This window comes from Homalodisca vitripennis, chromosome X (assembly GCF_021130785.1).
Source record: "Homalodisca vitripennis isolate AUS2020 chromosome X, UT_GWSS_2.1, whole genome shotgun sequence".
NCBI lineage: Eukaryota > Metazoa > Arthropoda > Insecta > Hemiptera > Cicadellidae > Homalodisca > Homalodisca vitripennis.
Genome location: NC_060215.1, coordinates 113,506,491 through 113,520,815, shown reverse-complemented (window position 1 = coordinate 113,520,815; position 14,325 = coordinate 113,506,491). Strand labels below are relative to the sequence as shown.

General features: G+C 36.3%; 1 protein-coding gene across 1 annotated transcript in view; it reads right to left on the bottom strand.

Annotated features, from left to right (window-relative positions):
• The window catches only part of LOC124369798 (mitochondrial import inner membrane translocase subunit Tim17-B-like), a 34,655-nt gene that overhangs the window by 12,319 nt on the left and 8,011 nt on the right, over positions 1-14,325 (bottom strand). Inside the window, exon 2 of the mRNA XM_046827900.1 lies at positions 3,255-3,431. Coding sequence (XP_046683856.1) covers positions 3,255-3,401 — 147 coding nt within the window. The 5' untranslated portion in view covers positions 3,402-3,431. The remainder of the gene's footprint in view (positions 1-3,254; positions 3,432-14,325) is intronic.

Sequence of the window (14,325 nt, the reverse complement as noted above, 5' to 3'; positions counted from 1 at the left end):
AGTGCCATCACAAGCCTTACTGAATACATCATCGACCAACTTGAAGACAATTAATTTATGTATCAGCAGTCCTATTAGACTACAGTAAGGCTTTTGACTGCTTGGGGCATGAGCTGATTCTTAAGAAAACTGTCTGCACTAGGAATTCAAGGCAGAGCAAATAACTGGGTGGCTAGCTATCTCGAGGGACGCAAGCATATTGTTGAAGTAAAGAAAACTGCAAATGGACAAAGCTGTACTTACAGATCCAAAACAGCTCCAGTGAATAGAGGAGTCCCACAGGGTTCAGTATTGGGTCCATTTTTGTTTGTACTTTTTACTAATGATTTTTCACATTATATCAACACTGACAATGTAAAAACTATTATGTATGCAGATGATACAAACCCTTCTTATAAAAAAATGACTCCACACTGGGCCTGCATGCAGACATTGTCACATCAACAAACAAAACTCTGCAGTACTGCCTGAAAAATGACCTGGCAATTAACCCAACAAAGACCACCCAAATTAATTTTAGCAGAGAAGACAAGAATCAAGTGCCTAACGTCCAAAAAATCACAATAGAAAAACAATCAAAACTATTAGGCATAGTGATTGATGGTGATCTTACCTGGGACTGATCATATTAACAGTTTGACCAAAAAGCTTGGATCTGGAATCTACGCAGTAAGAAGAATTAAGTGGATAGGAGGACTGCAAGCGGCAAAGACAACTTACCATGCTGTTTTTGAATCCCATATAAGGTATGGTATATCAGTATGGGGAGGAACATCTGCCCATAATCTTAGCAAGATCTTACTCCTCCAAAAAAAGGCAATAAGGACACTGGCAGATCTGGGGACCACTTGAAAGCTGCAGAGAAGCTTTTAAGACTTTAAAACTCATGACTGTCATAGCACTGTACATCTACTCTGTAGTTGTCCAGACAGTTGAAATGGAGGTTACCAAGAGCTAAGGATACTCACTCCCCACAACACCCGGAGAGCAAACTGACTACCTCCTTCCTGGACACCATACTACACGGTACAGCAGGAAACCATCCTACATGGGAAGAAAAATCTTCAACACCCTACCTCTCAACCTGAAAAATCTGGAGGGAATGAGATGAAGAAAAGCCTTCAAGACTGGCTCATGGAAAGACCCTTTTACACCATGACAGAATTTTTTGACTCTGTAAACAGTACATTGTAAAGCAAGAGACCTGGATTTTAATTCATTGTAAATTTTGACGCCATTACACTTCTTTATGCTGATGTAAATAAAGAATTTTTGACTATTGACTATTTGACTATTGACTATTGACTATTGACTATAGTTAAGTGCACGATGAAGAATAAAGTGGGCGTCCATCTTTGGTTAAGGAAGAACTGGTTCACGCGATTGATGACAAGATCCAGGAAAACCACAAGTTTACAATTAGTGCTCTTGCTATGGAATTTCCTCACGTTTCACAGAAGAAATTCTGATAGCCACAGGAGATGAAACTTGGGTTTCTTACAACACCTCTGAAAGTAAGCGGCTATCAATGGAATGGAGGCACATTTAATCCCCAGCAAAGGTTAAGGCGAAACAAATCTTGAAACCTCAAAAACTTATGTGCACAGTGTTCTGGGACTGGAAAGGTATCTTACTGCGTGGTCAAACCATCAGAGCAGATGTTTATTGTGAGACACTTAGGAATTGCGCTGCGCAATACAGAATAAGCACCAAGGATTGCTGTCCAAAGGTGTTGTTTTTCTTCACAACAACGCACGACCATGCACTGCAAATGTGATGAAACACCTCCTACAAGGATTTGGCTGGAACGTGTTTGACCATCCTCCGTCCAGTCCTGACCTCGCTCTTAGCGACTTTCATCTGTTCTTACATCTCAAGTCGTTCCTTGGCGATCAACGCTTCAACAATGACGAAGAGCTGACAGAAAATGTTTCCAAATAGTTGAAGACACAGGCGGCAAACTTCTATGAAGGAGGTATACAAAAACTTATGCCACGTTATGACAAATGCCTGCAAAATTTTGGCGGTTATGTGGAAAAGTAGTTGAAGAGTTGTAGAATTTTGTGCAATAAATCATTGTTCTGTATCTGTACACATTTTAATTGTATTCCCAATGAAACTTATTTTCTGGACCTACCTCGTATTTGTAAAGTTACATATAATTATATACAGGTAAAAATATGACAATAATGGGTAGTACATCTTTGATCAGTATCAAAACTTGAATTCCTCAGTGGCATGTACGGGATTATACCAGAAATGTAAACCACAAGTTAATTGATTTCACAACACATTGATGGAAAATATTATGTCAAAAATATAATCTATACACGTTGAAATAGTGCTCTTACTGCCTGTTTAGTTGATATTTTAAACTTCCAAGAAAAACAAACTTAAGTTTTTACATATGTCTAAACTAACATAAGAAGCTTCTAAAGTTTTTAACTAGCTAAGCGAAAACTGTTTGAAATAATAAATTGGCAAATTATTTCATTAATACAATTTCTTACATGATTTACCAATCATTCTTGAAATTTGAATGGGTTTTCTAAGCTGAGAAATATTCCATGAAAAGCAGAATTTGTTTAAGGTGTTAAAATGAGTGACTTGACATCCCTAAATTTCCCATTCTTTCAAATATGAAATACTCTGGCTCACAACTTCTTCCACATGTAACTACATTCTAAGACCCAACAGCTTTGTTACCTCCTGAACATCAAAATCAGTTATGGTAAGAACCACAGAGCAAATGTCTTGTCCACTGTTGCCAACTCTTAACATATTTCGACAATCACAATTATTTCTGAACTGGATCATATACTGAAAGATTCAATGATATCAACATTTTCTGATTATTTTACAATCAATTGTACTAAACACAGGGAAGGAAAAATACACATTTTTTACAACTGCTGAGGTTTTAAAGGCATCTTCATTATAAAGACGAGATGCAAGTAAATCTCCACACCTAGCCTTTTCAGTCCTGACAAATTTTTAAGTGTATGCCAAAGTCACGTTTTCCAGAAAAAGAGATCTGGAGGATAAAACACACCCTCTACAATAGTAAAGTATATCTAACCATCTTGGTCTTCTTAAGTTTCTAGGTGAGATAAGAGACACAGCACTGCATTTACAACTACATTACTATGATTCCAACACCAAAGGGTGGAAATCAAATCTTAATTAAAGTCAATAAGGTTTCTACAAGCAAGAAAAATAAACAAATTTAATGACTATTTCATGGTCAAACTTACTTGGAAACGTTTTGATAAACCACTGGGAGCATTTCTGAATCCTTTTATGGCCTGGAACACTCCACCTCCTATAAGCCCCATTGTAAAAGCTCCACCACAATCATCAACAATCCGCCATGGACAAGGTTCTCTTGTATATTCCTCCATGCTTACTTTGTTGTGGCTTCAATCAATGATCTAAAATAAAACAGAATACTTTGATTTCCACAAATAATAATTACATTGCATTGGAGTTTTTTAACTTTAAAAGTATCAAAGGTCATAAAAAACCAATAAAAAGGAGATGTAATTATATTTTCCAAGCAAAGTTTTGTGTTGGGGCGACTGGCTGTGCTGACCTGTCTTACTGCAAACTTTGAGAAAATGCAAGTTGAGTTTACTTTATGTAGCTATGTTGACTCTAAACTTAAAGTTGAATAAGTTGGAATTTACAGATCTCCAAAATCAGATATTACATTTTTTTTCGTTCATAGACTTAGTATGTTAATAGAATATCTCAGCAAAAAATGTAACTAAATAATAGTAGGCTATATGGTGACTTTAATATAGATCTGTTAAAAACATGATAATAAACATAATTTATTTAAAGAAATGTTAATGAATTACAAAAAGAATTATCTCCTTGATTTCCCAACACGAGTAACCAACAACTAAAAATAGCAATTCTTTAATAAAAAAATAATGTTAATTCAAATAATGTTAGTCATAGTACTAATAACATGTCTATTGGATCATGATGATCAAGAGCTGGATATAATAATTGCAATTTTAGTCAAGAAAAAGGTTTATCCAAAAAACAAGAAACAACAGTTTTTCCAAAATATGTAAAACATTTTTCATAGTTGTTATGTAGACATGGAATGATGTACATTTTGCCACTGATGAAACAAAACATCTAATATCTTTTACAATTTATTCAGTTTTTACTTTGGTCAAGCATTTTCTAAAACACAAATAAAAATTAAAAAGAATATTAACTTGATTACAGAAGAATAAAAATCTATATGAATAAATATAATTAATTTACATAAGGAATATCATAAAAACAAACTTTATAGCTTAAAATCCCAACTAAACCAAGCAAAGAGGGGTTTTAAACATGAGTCGAGCTACACTTTAGTAGCTATATCAATATTATTCTTTTGAAAAGGATGTGCAAGTGTTAGACACCCACAAAAACCTTTAACAAAATCTGACACCTGTAACGTTTTTGACCTCTTGACCATTAGAAATGTTAAAAATGACGCATAACTAAAGTCTGTTAAATTCCACGTATTCTAAGTTATCAGCTTTTTTTAACAGTTTGTTCAGTGAAAACAAAAACAATTCTGGCACCTCAAATATGATCCGTACAAGTATTCTTGAGAGGGAGGTAGTTTTATTTCAAAATGTCAAACAAAATATGCATTTTTAGTTTAGACGGTTAATTTGTACAACATTGATGGTATGATGACTATGAAGGTTGGCAAGTGATACTCGTAACACTTCCAAATATTTAAAAACTCTTATCATTTTACTATTCTACTACTCTACTATTTTACTAACACCTGACCAACATGGCTTCTTAGCTGGAAAATCAACAACAACAGCCTCGATTAGTCTTACGGAGTTCATAATAGACCAACTTGAATAAGGCAATACATGTACAGCTATTTTACTAGACTACAGTAAGGCTTTCGATTGCCTCTCTCATAAACAACTCCTTGAGAAACTGTCAACACTTGGCATACAAGGTATTTCAAAAACATGGTTCACCAGCTACCTGACAGGATGAAGCCAAGTGGTTGAAATAAATCACACAAGCAGAGGGAGTATAAAAAAGATTAGATCAGTACCTAAATTTGTCTCACGCGGAGTCCCACAGGGATCAGTATTGGGTCCAGTTTTCTTCATCTTCTTCTCAAATAACTTTCCTAACTATTTACAAGACTACAGTAAAGGACTTATGTGTGCTGATGACACAGTTCTATTACTAGGGGAAAAATTACCAAAAGATCTCGAAGTAAACACATTTATAGCACTCAACATGGCCATTCAATATTGCCACAGAAATGAATTGGTTGTCAATGAAAGAAAAACAAAACAGTTAGTACTAGGAAAATACAAAGAGGATACAGGGAGGCTAACTGAATAGAAGAAGTCACTTCCACTAAATACTTAGGTATAACCATAGACGATGACCTCTCATGGACTCCACACATTAATTCTGTGTGCAAAAAAAATCAGCACAGCACTGTATGTAATACGACGAGTGAAAAGCATAGGTGACTTAGTTACAGTAAAAGTTGCCTACTATGCGCTGCTTGAGACACACCTCCGATATGAAATCATTGTATGGGGAGGCACCACAGCAGGAAACATACAAAGGTTACTGGTGCTGCAAAAACGAGCTATAAGAATTCGGGGAAGTCTTCAATACAGGGAAACATGCAGGGATTCCTTTAAACAACTTAGAATACTAACTGTTGTAAATTTATACATCCTCGAATCTGTGATGCATGTTCACATCAAAGCACCAGAGGCAGCAAGGACCTATGCACAAATGCATCAATATAACACAAAAAATAGGCTCACAGCAACTGAAAAGAATCCAAGCTATGCTGGCGCCAAGATGTGGAACGCACTTCCTGAAGACTTGAAAAAGATAGACCAGAAACACTTCAGACAAACCCTCAAGAACTGGCTACTGGATCAACCATTTTACTCGCTAAACGAATTCTACAGAAGGAGGACCTAAGACCAACAAGACAACTAGACCTAAACCTTTATTTGTTGACACAATTACTAAACTTAAAGTTTATGTAAATAAAGATGATTTGACTTTGATCATCTTGAAACCTTAGATACAAAAATCTTAAGAAACATTCATTTGTTTGTTCAACATTAAATTGATTTTGTTACAATCAACCAGAAATTATGTTATTTTTTCTTTTTTTCCCTTGGGGCGGCCTACTGCCATGCACTTAGGCCTCAAGGGCTTTTTGCGCACCCCGGAAACACACCATGAGGCCTACTAGTCTATGATTTCAGCAGTTCCACAAACCGCCGAAAACAACCTATTAGGTCCTCCTGGGGAAATTCACCACCCCTGTCCAAACTACCAAAGATGGCATACCGCTCCCTTGCTATTGAAGGGCAGTCAAAGCAGTTTCATCCTGCTCATTACAAATTCTATAGAGCGGATCCTCCTGAAGGATGCCGACTCTGTGAAGATGCTTCCTCAGGTGACCATGCCCCGTGATAAGACCAATAACCTGAGAAGACATTGATCTATTTAATGAGAGAAGGTCCGACGCCACCCTGGAGGAAGGCGACTGTAATACCATTCTGCTCATTCTCAAGCCCGCATGCAACCTCCACCTTCTCTTATGCTCCACGCGAACCCATTTTGAGACAGCCCTAGAGGATTCACAACTTGGAACACCGCAGAACGGTTGAGGGCCCGTCATAATTGTCGCTGAGCCCCGGTTGGCCAGGGCATCAGCTCTTTCATTCCCAGGGATCCCCTCATGACCAGGAACCCAACAAACGGTCACATTGTTGATTCTGGCAAGGGATGAAATGGCTTGATAGCAATCCCAAACTAGTTTGGATTTTATCACATAAGAGTCCAGCGCCATCATCGCTGCCTGACTTTCCGTGAAAATATTAATCGTCTTGCTCCTATATCGCAGACAAAGATTCTCACGAGCACATTCCATAATAGCTGCGACCTCCGCCTGAAAAACTGTCGGATACGGACCCATAGGGACCACCAGCTCCCTACATAATCTCACTCCCAGAATTCCAGTGCCTGTGCCGCTTTTGTTTTAGAGCCGTCTGTGAACCATTCAAGCTCCACTGGTGAAAGAGGTTTCCTTCCTTCTAACCAATCATCCCTAGAGGGTACAACAATCCTAAAGGGTTTGTCAAAGGAAAACTTTTGTGGCATCTGATCACAGATCATATGCAGAGCATCCTCCTAAATCAGGGTGCTAATTCTACAGTGCCCACTGCTGCAGTCCGACCAGAGTCCCATCTGCTGAAGACAGTAGGCACTCCTCCTGGCCATAGCCCGAATGACAATGTCCAGGGGGGAGAGGAAATTATGTTTACTAACACATTTACTTATATCTCAGTTAGTATTCATCGTAAAGAAAAACAAAGGAGTATTTTAGAAATCTTAGGTAATTCAAAACTTTTATTACGTGTTTTATTTTTTTGTAGTTTTTCAGATAACGGCAGTACAAACCTTTGAAAAATATACAATATCATTGCAAGAACAATGGTGGCATAATATATAGCCAATTCAAACTGAGGTTATATATTGTTTGGATTAGTTCTTTAGCTAGTAACAACCAATAAAAGTTTCAGGATGGTGGTCATTCGCATTTGTGCAAAATTTCGGTCTGGGCTATTTTACAACATAATTTAGAATTCAGACAAAATTTTTAAGCAATATAAAGCTACTGCTATTCTTATATTTTCTATAACCCTTATGATTTCAAAATAGCGGCTGTTAAAAAGTTTTAGAAACATAAAAGAACATTGACTCTATAAAATTGAGATAACAGCACATGTGAAATCTACCTTTCTTCCAAGCAACAGGCTTTCTTGTAAACCAAAAGGGAAATTTGACCTCTTAATGTACGTAGTTTTAAAAATTGTTTTATGACTGTCGTAATAACAATTCTATATATATTGGATTAATCTCATACAAAAAATCCAAATCCATTGCTATTTCTTAATAATCTTGAAACATATGAAGATTAAAATAAACATACAGTTTTTTTTTTTAATTGATTATTGATTATGGTCGATTGAAGATTTGTATGGGTAACAGAATTTTGATACTTATAACTAGTCATTTGTCCAGATACTAATTTAAACTTATTATTTTCTAGAATGCATGTTCATAAAATTTCAATGTTTTCATTTTACACAAATATGGGTAATTGCCATCTTGAAATCTTTTATTGGTTGAGAAACTAGACTTTTGTTGGTGGAGAACGTATCCAAGTGATGTGTAACTATTGTCTCAGTACCAATTTTAGTTTGAATTGGCTAGAGATTATGACGTATTACCACTATTTCTGCAATCTCACTGTACAATTTTCAACACTGCACAGTTTTAATTCAACTATTTACCAATACATACACAATATTAGTTTTTGAAAAATAAGTAACCATTGAAAAATTTTATTATATTTGCACTTTATTGATCTCTTAAGCTTTAAGTTGATGGGGGTTCAAAATTTGGAAAAGGAATGGAAGTTTTTATTTTGTAAAGTTGTATACACCAATTTTTCTATCTCAAACTTTTTTGCCAAACTTGGAGTTTTTGTTTACAAATGTTAAAGTTATACATCCAACCTTATAAAATTAATATTTAATATGATGTCTGAATGTTTATTACTATATAAATAAACTTCAAAATGTTATGAAGACAGCAACACCTAATACTTCATGGACTGAGTTTTAAAATATTTATAATGAATTTCTAAAAAACTCTTGCAAAATATAAAATAATGCCTGCTACTGTAGAAATTCCCAGATCTAGGGTTCAGGGGGATTGAGATAAATAGAGATGAAGACAGGTGGGACACAGATAAAACCATTTCCTGGTACACAGAGAAGACGGGGGAATAAGCTAGTGGGCTGTGTTATCGTAGAAAGGGCAGAAAATAGGAAATTTTTTTTTGTAACAGAGGGCCAGGTTTCCTAGGCCTGGTAGTTGCCTCTCAGCCATCCAGCTTATTGTGCACCCTCTCCCAGGTTTAAGCTGTATCAAATCCCAGGCCTTTACAAAACCATGAGATCTTCTGAACAATCCTTTCCTGTTCCAACCCCTCTTCCGTATGCATAGAAACACCTAGGGATCTTGAGCGTTTGCTCTGTAATGTCGAACATTCAAATATGACGTGCTTGGCTGTTTCGTCAGCCTCGCCACACTTCCTGCACAGTGTTTCCTGAACTGGAATACCTATTCTGTTCAGGTGACTTCGGAATATCCAATGACCTGTAATAAAACCAGTCACCTTTCGGATCTCCGTTCTACTCATTCTAAGGGCATCTGCTGCAATGTTCCTTGATGGTCCCTTGAGCATCCGCTTGCTTGTACAAAAATAGGAAATGATTATGCCCATATAATCTAGCGGTCAGAGTGTGCAATACTGGTATATGGATAACGTTAAATGAATGTTTTATATGACGATGCACACTGCAGTAGCTCGAATAGAGTTCATGGGCAGAGTAAGCTGGATGATGTTGTGTTGTCAATCTAGTTAATATTTCACACTTCTTTTAGTAAAGTGATCAGTTCTATGATCGTTTTTATATCACCTTTCACCATTTATAAAAGGTTTAAGAGAGTTTCAGATACGTTTCTGTAATGAAAATTGTTCAATATTTCAGGTTGTTATCATCCATAGTTTGATCAGCAAAACATCTGCTGTAATAAGAACTTGAAACTGATTTGGAGTAAAGAATTTACAGATTAGGCCTATTAGAAGTGAGGGTGTGTTTAGATTGATTCATCACCTTAAGTGTTGTTTACACCAGAACTTGAATCAGACATTACCGTATTGTAACTAATGTAAATATGGCATCAGGCAAGATGGCGCCTGCTAGTAGGAACCCGGTGTGTGGGGCTTGCCCTAAAAAGGTTACACATTCTTCTGGTGGAGTTTTATGTGAAGGTCACTGTGCAAAATGGTTTCATTTTGAATGTGCTAGAAAATCAAAAACTGATTATTCGTATGCTAAAGGTGAAACATCGAATTTTGTAAGTGACAGTTGCAGTCGACAACCGGTCCAAAGTGATCGCGAAGTAAGTAAGCCAGATGCCGAATCTGTTAAAGATATTATTAACAATGAATCGTGTGACTGTTTTGCCCACATTAAAATTTTGACTGATCAGATTTTTGAACTAACTGAAAATCAACGTGAACTCTGTAGCCAGCTAAATTTAGTGAAAGCTGAGAACATTAAACTTGTCGCAACCCTCAATAACCATACAGAGACTATTGGTGACATTCTTACTAATAATCGCAATAAAAGTTCTTATGCTAGTGCTCTTAAATCCAATAAGAAAAACATTGACAGTTTTTCCTCAGAAAATAGTGCTGATATGAATGACAATAGTAAAACTTTCGAGGTTAGGAATAACAGGCATGTTTTGACTCCGGCCGTAGATCTTAATTCCGACATTCCGTCTGACAGTCATAGCAGACGCTCGGTAGTACTACCATCAATCTTCTCTACAAACAAAAAATCCCCATCAAATAAGGGATCTTTAGCTGTAATCAACCATGTAAATAAGAAGAGGAACGTGGGGCTGCATGTTAATACCATTGCCCCTACATCTTTGCAAGCTACACATGGAAGCTCCGCTGACTATGACGAAGTGTGTGGAACCCCGACATGCGTACCAGGTGACTTGGAAGTGGAACATGAAAATGTAAATAATGATCGTTTCACTGAGGTAACTTACAAGAAACGTAAATCCGTCCAAAAGCAAAATAGAGTGCTACTGGTCGAAGGCCTATTTCTCTAACTGGCCGTGCGTCTGTGGATAATAATAAACTTAGAGTTGTTGAGAAACATAGGTTCGTCTTTGTTTCTAGATTTGTAGAAGATGTTGAATGTGGAGTCTTGAAGCAATATTTATTGGACAATGAATCCGGAAATTATGAGGTTACGAAATTAAAAAATATCCAGGTTACAGTTCATTCAAAATTGGAGTTCCCCTGTCTCTCTGGAAGAAAGTTTTCGATCCCGACTTTTGGCCAGCAGGGACTTTTGTAAGTCGATTTAGGTATTCTCGTAAGAGCCCCACTGCAGCTTCTTTTTTGGAGTCCAATCAAAGGATGAATTGTGGGACATAGGCTTTCCCACGTCTTTGTCCAGTCCTAGAGATGAGTCTGCCTCAATAACCGTAAGTAGGCATAATGGACTAGTTGGTGTATCTGATGTAGCAACGGATAATTGCCTTAACACGAAGAATAAAAATATGACTGTTTTTTATAGTAATACACAATGCCTAATAATACCTTGACTAATATAGTTGATGAACTTGACACATATCTTCGTGGTCCTACACGACCTTCAATAGTGTGTATCATAGAACATTGGCTGAATGAAGGTAATTGTTCATTATATATACCTGAGGGTTACATTATAGGCAGTATTTACTGTCGTAGATTCCATAAGCATGGTGGTGCTGCAATCTACTTAAATAAGAACCTTGATTTTGAACTAATAAATGTTTCAAATTATTGTGTTGAACTGCAATTTGAAGCCTGTGCTATTAAGATTTTAAGCTTAAAAACAATTTTATTGGAGATGTTAAAATATTTTTCAATGGACTTGAAAGTGTTCTTAACCTTTTATTAAATTTTAACTCAAAGATTGTTCTCTTTGGTGACCTGAATATTAATCTGAGGGTCAATAACAATGTTGCTCAACAATTCAGCTTTTTAGTGACGTCATTTGGTTGCCACTGTGCTAACTTTAAGGCAACTCGGGGTGAAGCATGTCTAGATACTATGGTGACTAACATCCCTCATGAAAAATACAAATTAAGTGTTATAGACCTCCCCCTATCTGATCACCATGTGATTTTAATTGAGTTAGTTTCCTGCGAACAGTCTGATGGTGTTGTACCTGCTTTGGTAACATTTACAGTTTTTTCACCCAATAGAATCAGCCTACTTATAGATCATATGAGTACTATTGACTGGTTGCTCCTTCGGAGCGGTCAGGACGCAACATCCTCGTGGAACTTGTTCTTTGGAGCAATCTTAAACTTAATGGAGATCTATTTTCCATGCAAACTACAGAGGTGCGGGAAGAGGTGGCCTAAAAAATGTAATACTGGTAGTTGGTACTCGCCAGAACTTCATGAACTCAAGAATTATGTAATGACTTTGCACACTATAGCTAACTGTACTAAATCACCCGTGGACAAGCAGGCCTACATCACTGCAAAAAATCAATATAAATCTGCTATTCGTGATGCCAAGAAATCCACCAATGAACATTTTATTGATACTTCGGGCAACAAAACTAAAGCTGCATGGCAGGTGGTGAAATCTTTGACTGGATCTTCTTCTTCTCAATCTGTCATCTCACCTTCTCTCGAGGAGTTCACTACTTTCTACGGGGGCATAGTGGAGGAGCTGCGACAGAAGATTCCCTCTGCAGCAACATCAGCGGATGTGCTCTTGAAGAAAATACCCAGACCTAATGTTTGTTTCAGGTGGAAGAGTGTTACTACCGATGAGGTCCTTAGAATTTTTATTAGTCTTAAACCATCTAAAAGTAAAGATATCTATTTCATGTCCAATGACTTCATAAAATCCGTTGCTGATGTAATAATTCATTGTCTTTCCCTTGACCGAGTGTATAAAAAGGTGTTTGCTTGAAGGCACTTTTCCTGAACAGCTGAAAATTTCTAAAGTTATACCTATTTTTAAGAAAGGAAACAGGGAGGATACAGCTAGTTATAGGCCCATATCTTTAGTTCCTGTCACAGCTAAGATTGTAGAAGCAGTCATCAAGAACCAAATCAGCAGTTACTTTGAGTCTCACCAGTTACTTGCTCCTACCCAGTATGGTTTTAGGCCTGGTATGTCTATGGTTGACGCTGTCGTTGACCTTGTGGATTCAATTATTGAAGGTTATGAGAAAGGCGAGTTGTCACAAGCTCTAATGTGCGACTTAAGCAAGGCCTTCGACTGTGTTGACCGTGGCATCCTTTAGAGCATTATGGAGTTACTGGTACTGAATTGAAACTTTTTGAATCTTATTTAAATATCTGCTATCAACAAATTTGTGTCAATGATTCTCTATCCGATGCTGCCCAAATTCTGTATGGTGTCCCACAGGGTTCAGTTTTGGGCCCTTTTCTTTTTTTGATAATGGTTAATGACCTTCCTGATAATGTATCGGCTAGTACACTTATGTTTGCTGATGATGTTACTTTTTTTAAGTCCAATAGCTGTTATCTCAATGTGTGTGATTACATGACAAATACAGTTCTAAGTGAAGCAGTTGAGTGGTATGAAACAAATAAATTTTTACTGAATGTGGAAAAAACTCAAATAATAAACTTTTCTGTAAACAATAGTTTTCTCAATAATAATAATGTAGACTTTGTACAACCTATTAAATTGTTAGGTTTTTATATTGACCCAAAATTATCTTGGCATTCACATATAGAACATGTTTGTAGTAAACTTTGTAAAGTAGTGTACTGATTAGAAGATTAAGAGAAATTGTACCCACCAACTTTTATTATGCTTTTTTTCACTCTGTGCTATTGTACGGTATTTTGTACTGGGGTAATGGTATAGGTTTATTAAATGTTTTATTGTTACAAAAGAAGATATTAAGGATATACTTTCTCAGGTTCAACTGACCATTGTAGACCACTTTTTGTTAGAGAGAGAATTTTGACTGTGATCTACTTGTATATCTTTGTATGTTTATGTCATGTGAAAAATAATTTATTTCAACATTCCCTTGCTACTGATGTACATAACCATTTTACCAGGTCTAGTCACACTATTAGTTTTCCTCACTATAGGCTAAGCAAAACTATGTCTTCCTACAATGTTATGAGCATAAAGCTTTTTAACAGGCTCCCACCAATTGTTCATCACATCAGCAGTGCTAGATTTAAGAATGTTATATATAACTGGTTAATGGATAACCCATTTTATGATGTAAAAGAGTTTTTTAATTTCACTTTTAACGAGACAACTTTTAAATTTTAAGCTAAGTTACCATTTTAATTTAGTTTTAAGGATCTTTTTAACTGTTGACGCTTTGTATGTGCCTTAAACTCATATTTTTATATTTTTGCAATGTAAAACTTACTCTTAATTAATTTTCTAACTTGTAACCTGCAATTGAAGATTCTATTGTAATTTGGTTATAAATCATGTTGTAATTTGACTCTGCCTATTGCATATCACGTTTAATGGCAATAAAGAATGTCTATGTCTATGAACACTCACTCAAAGGAAAAAATTAAAGTAAACTACAGACAATAAAAGATACACAATGAAGATGTGCACTATTTAAAACA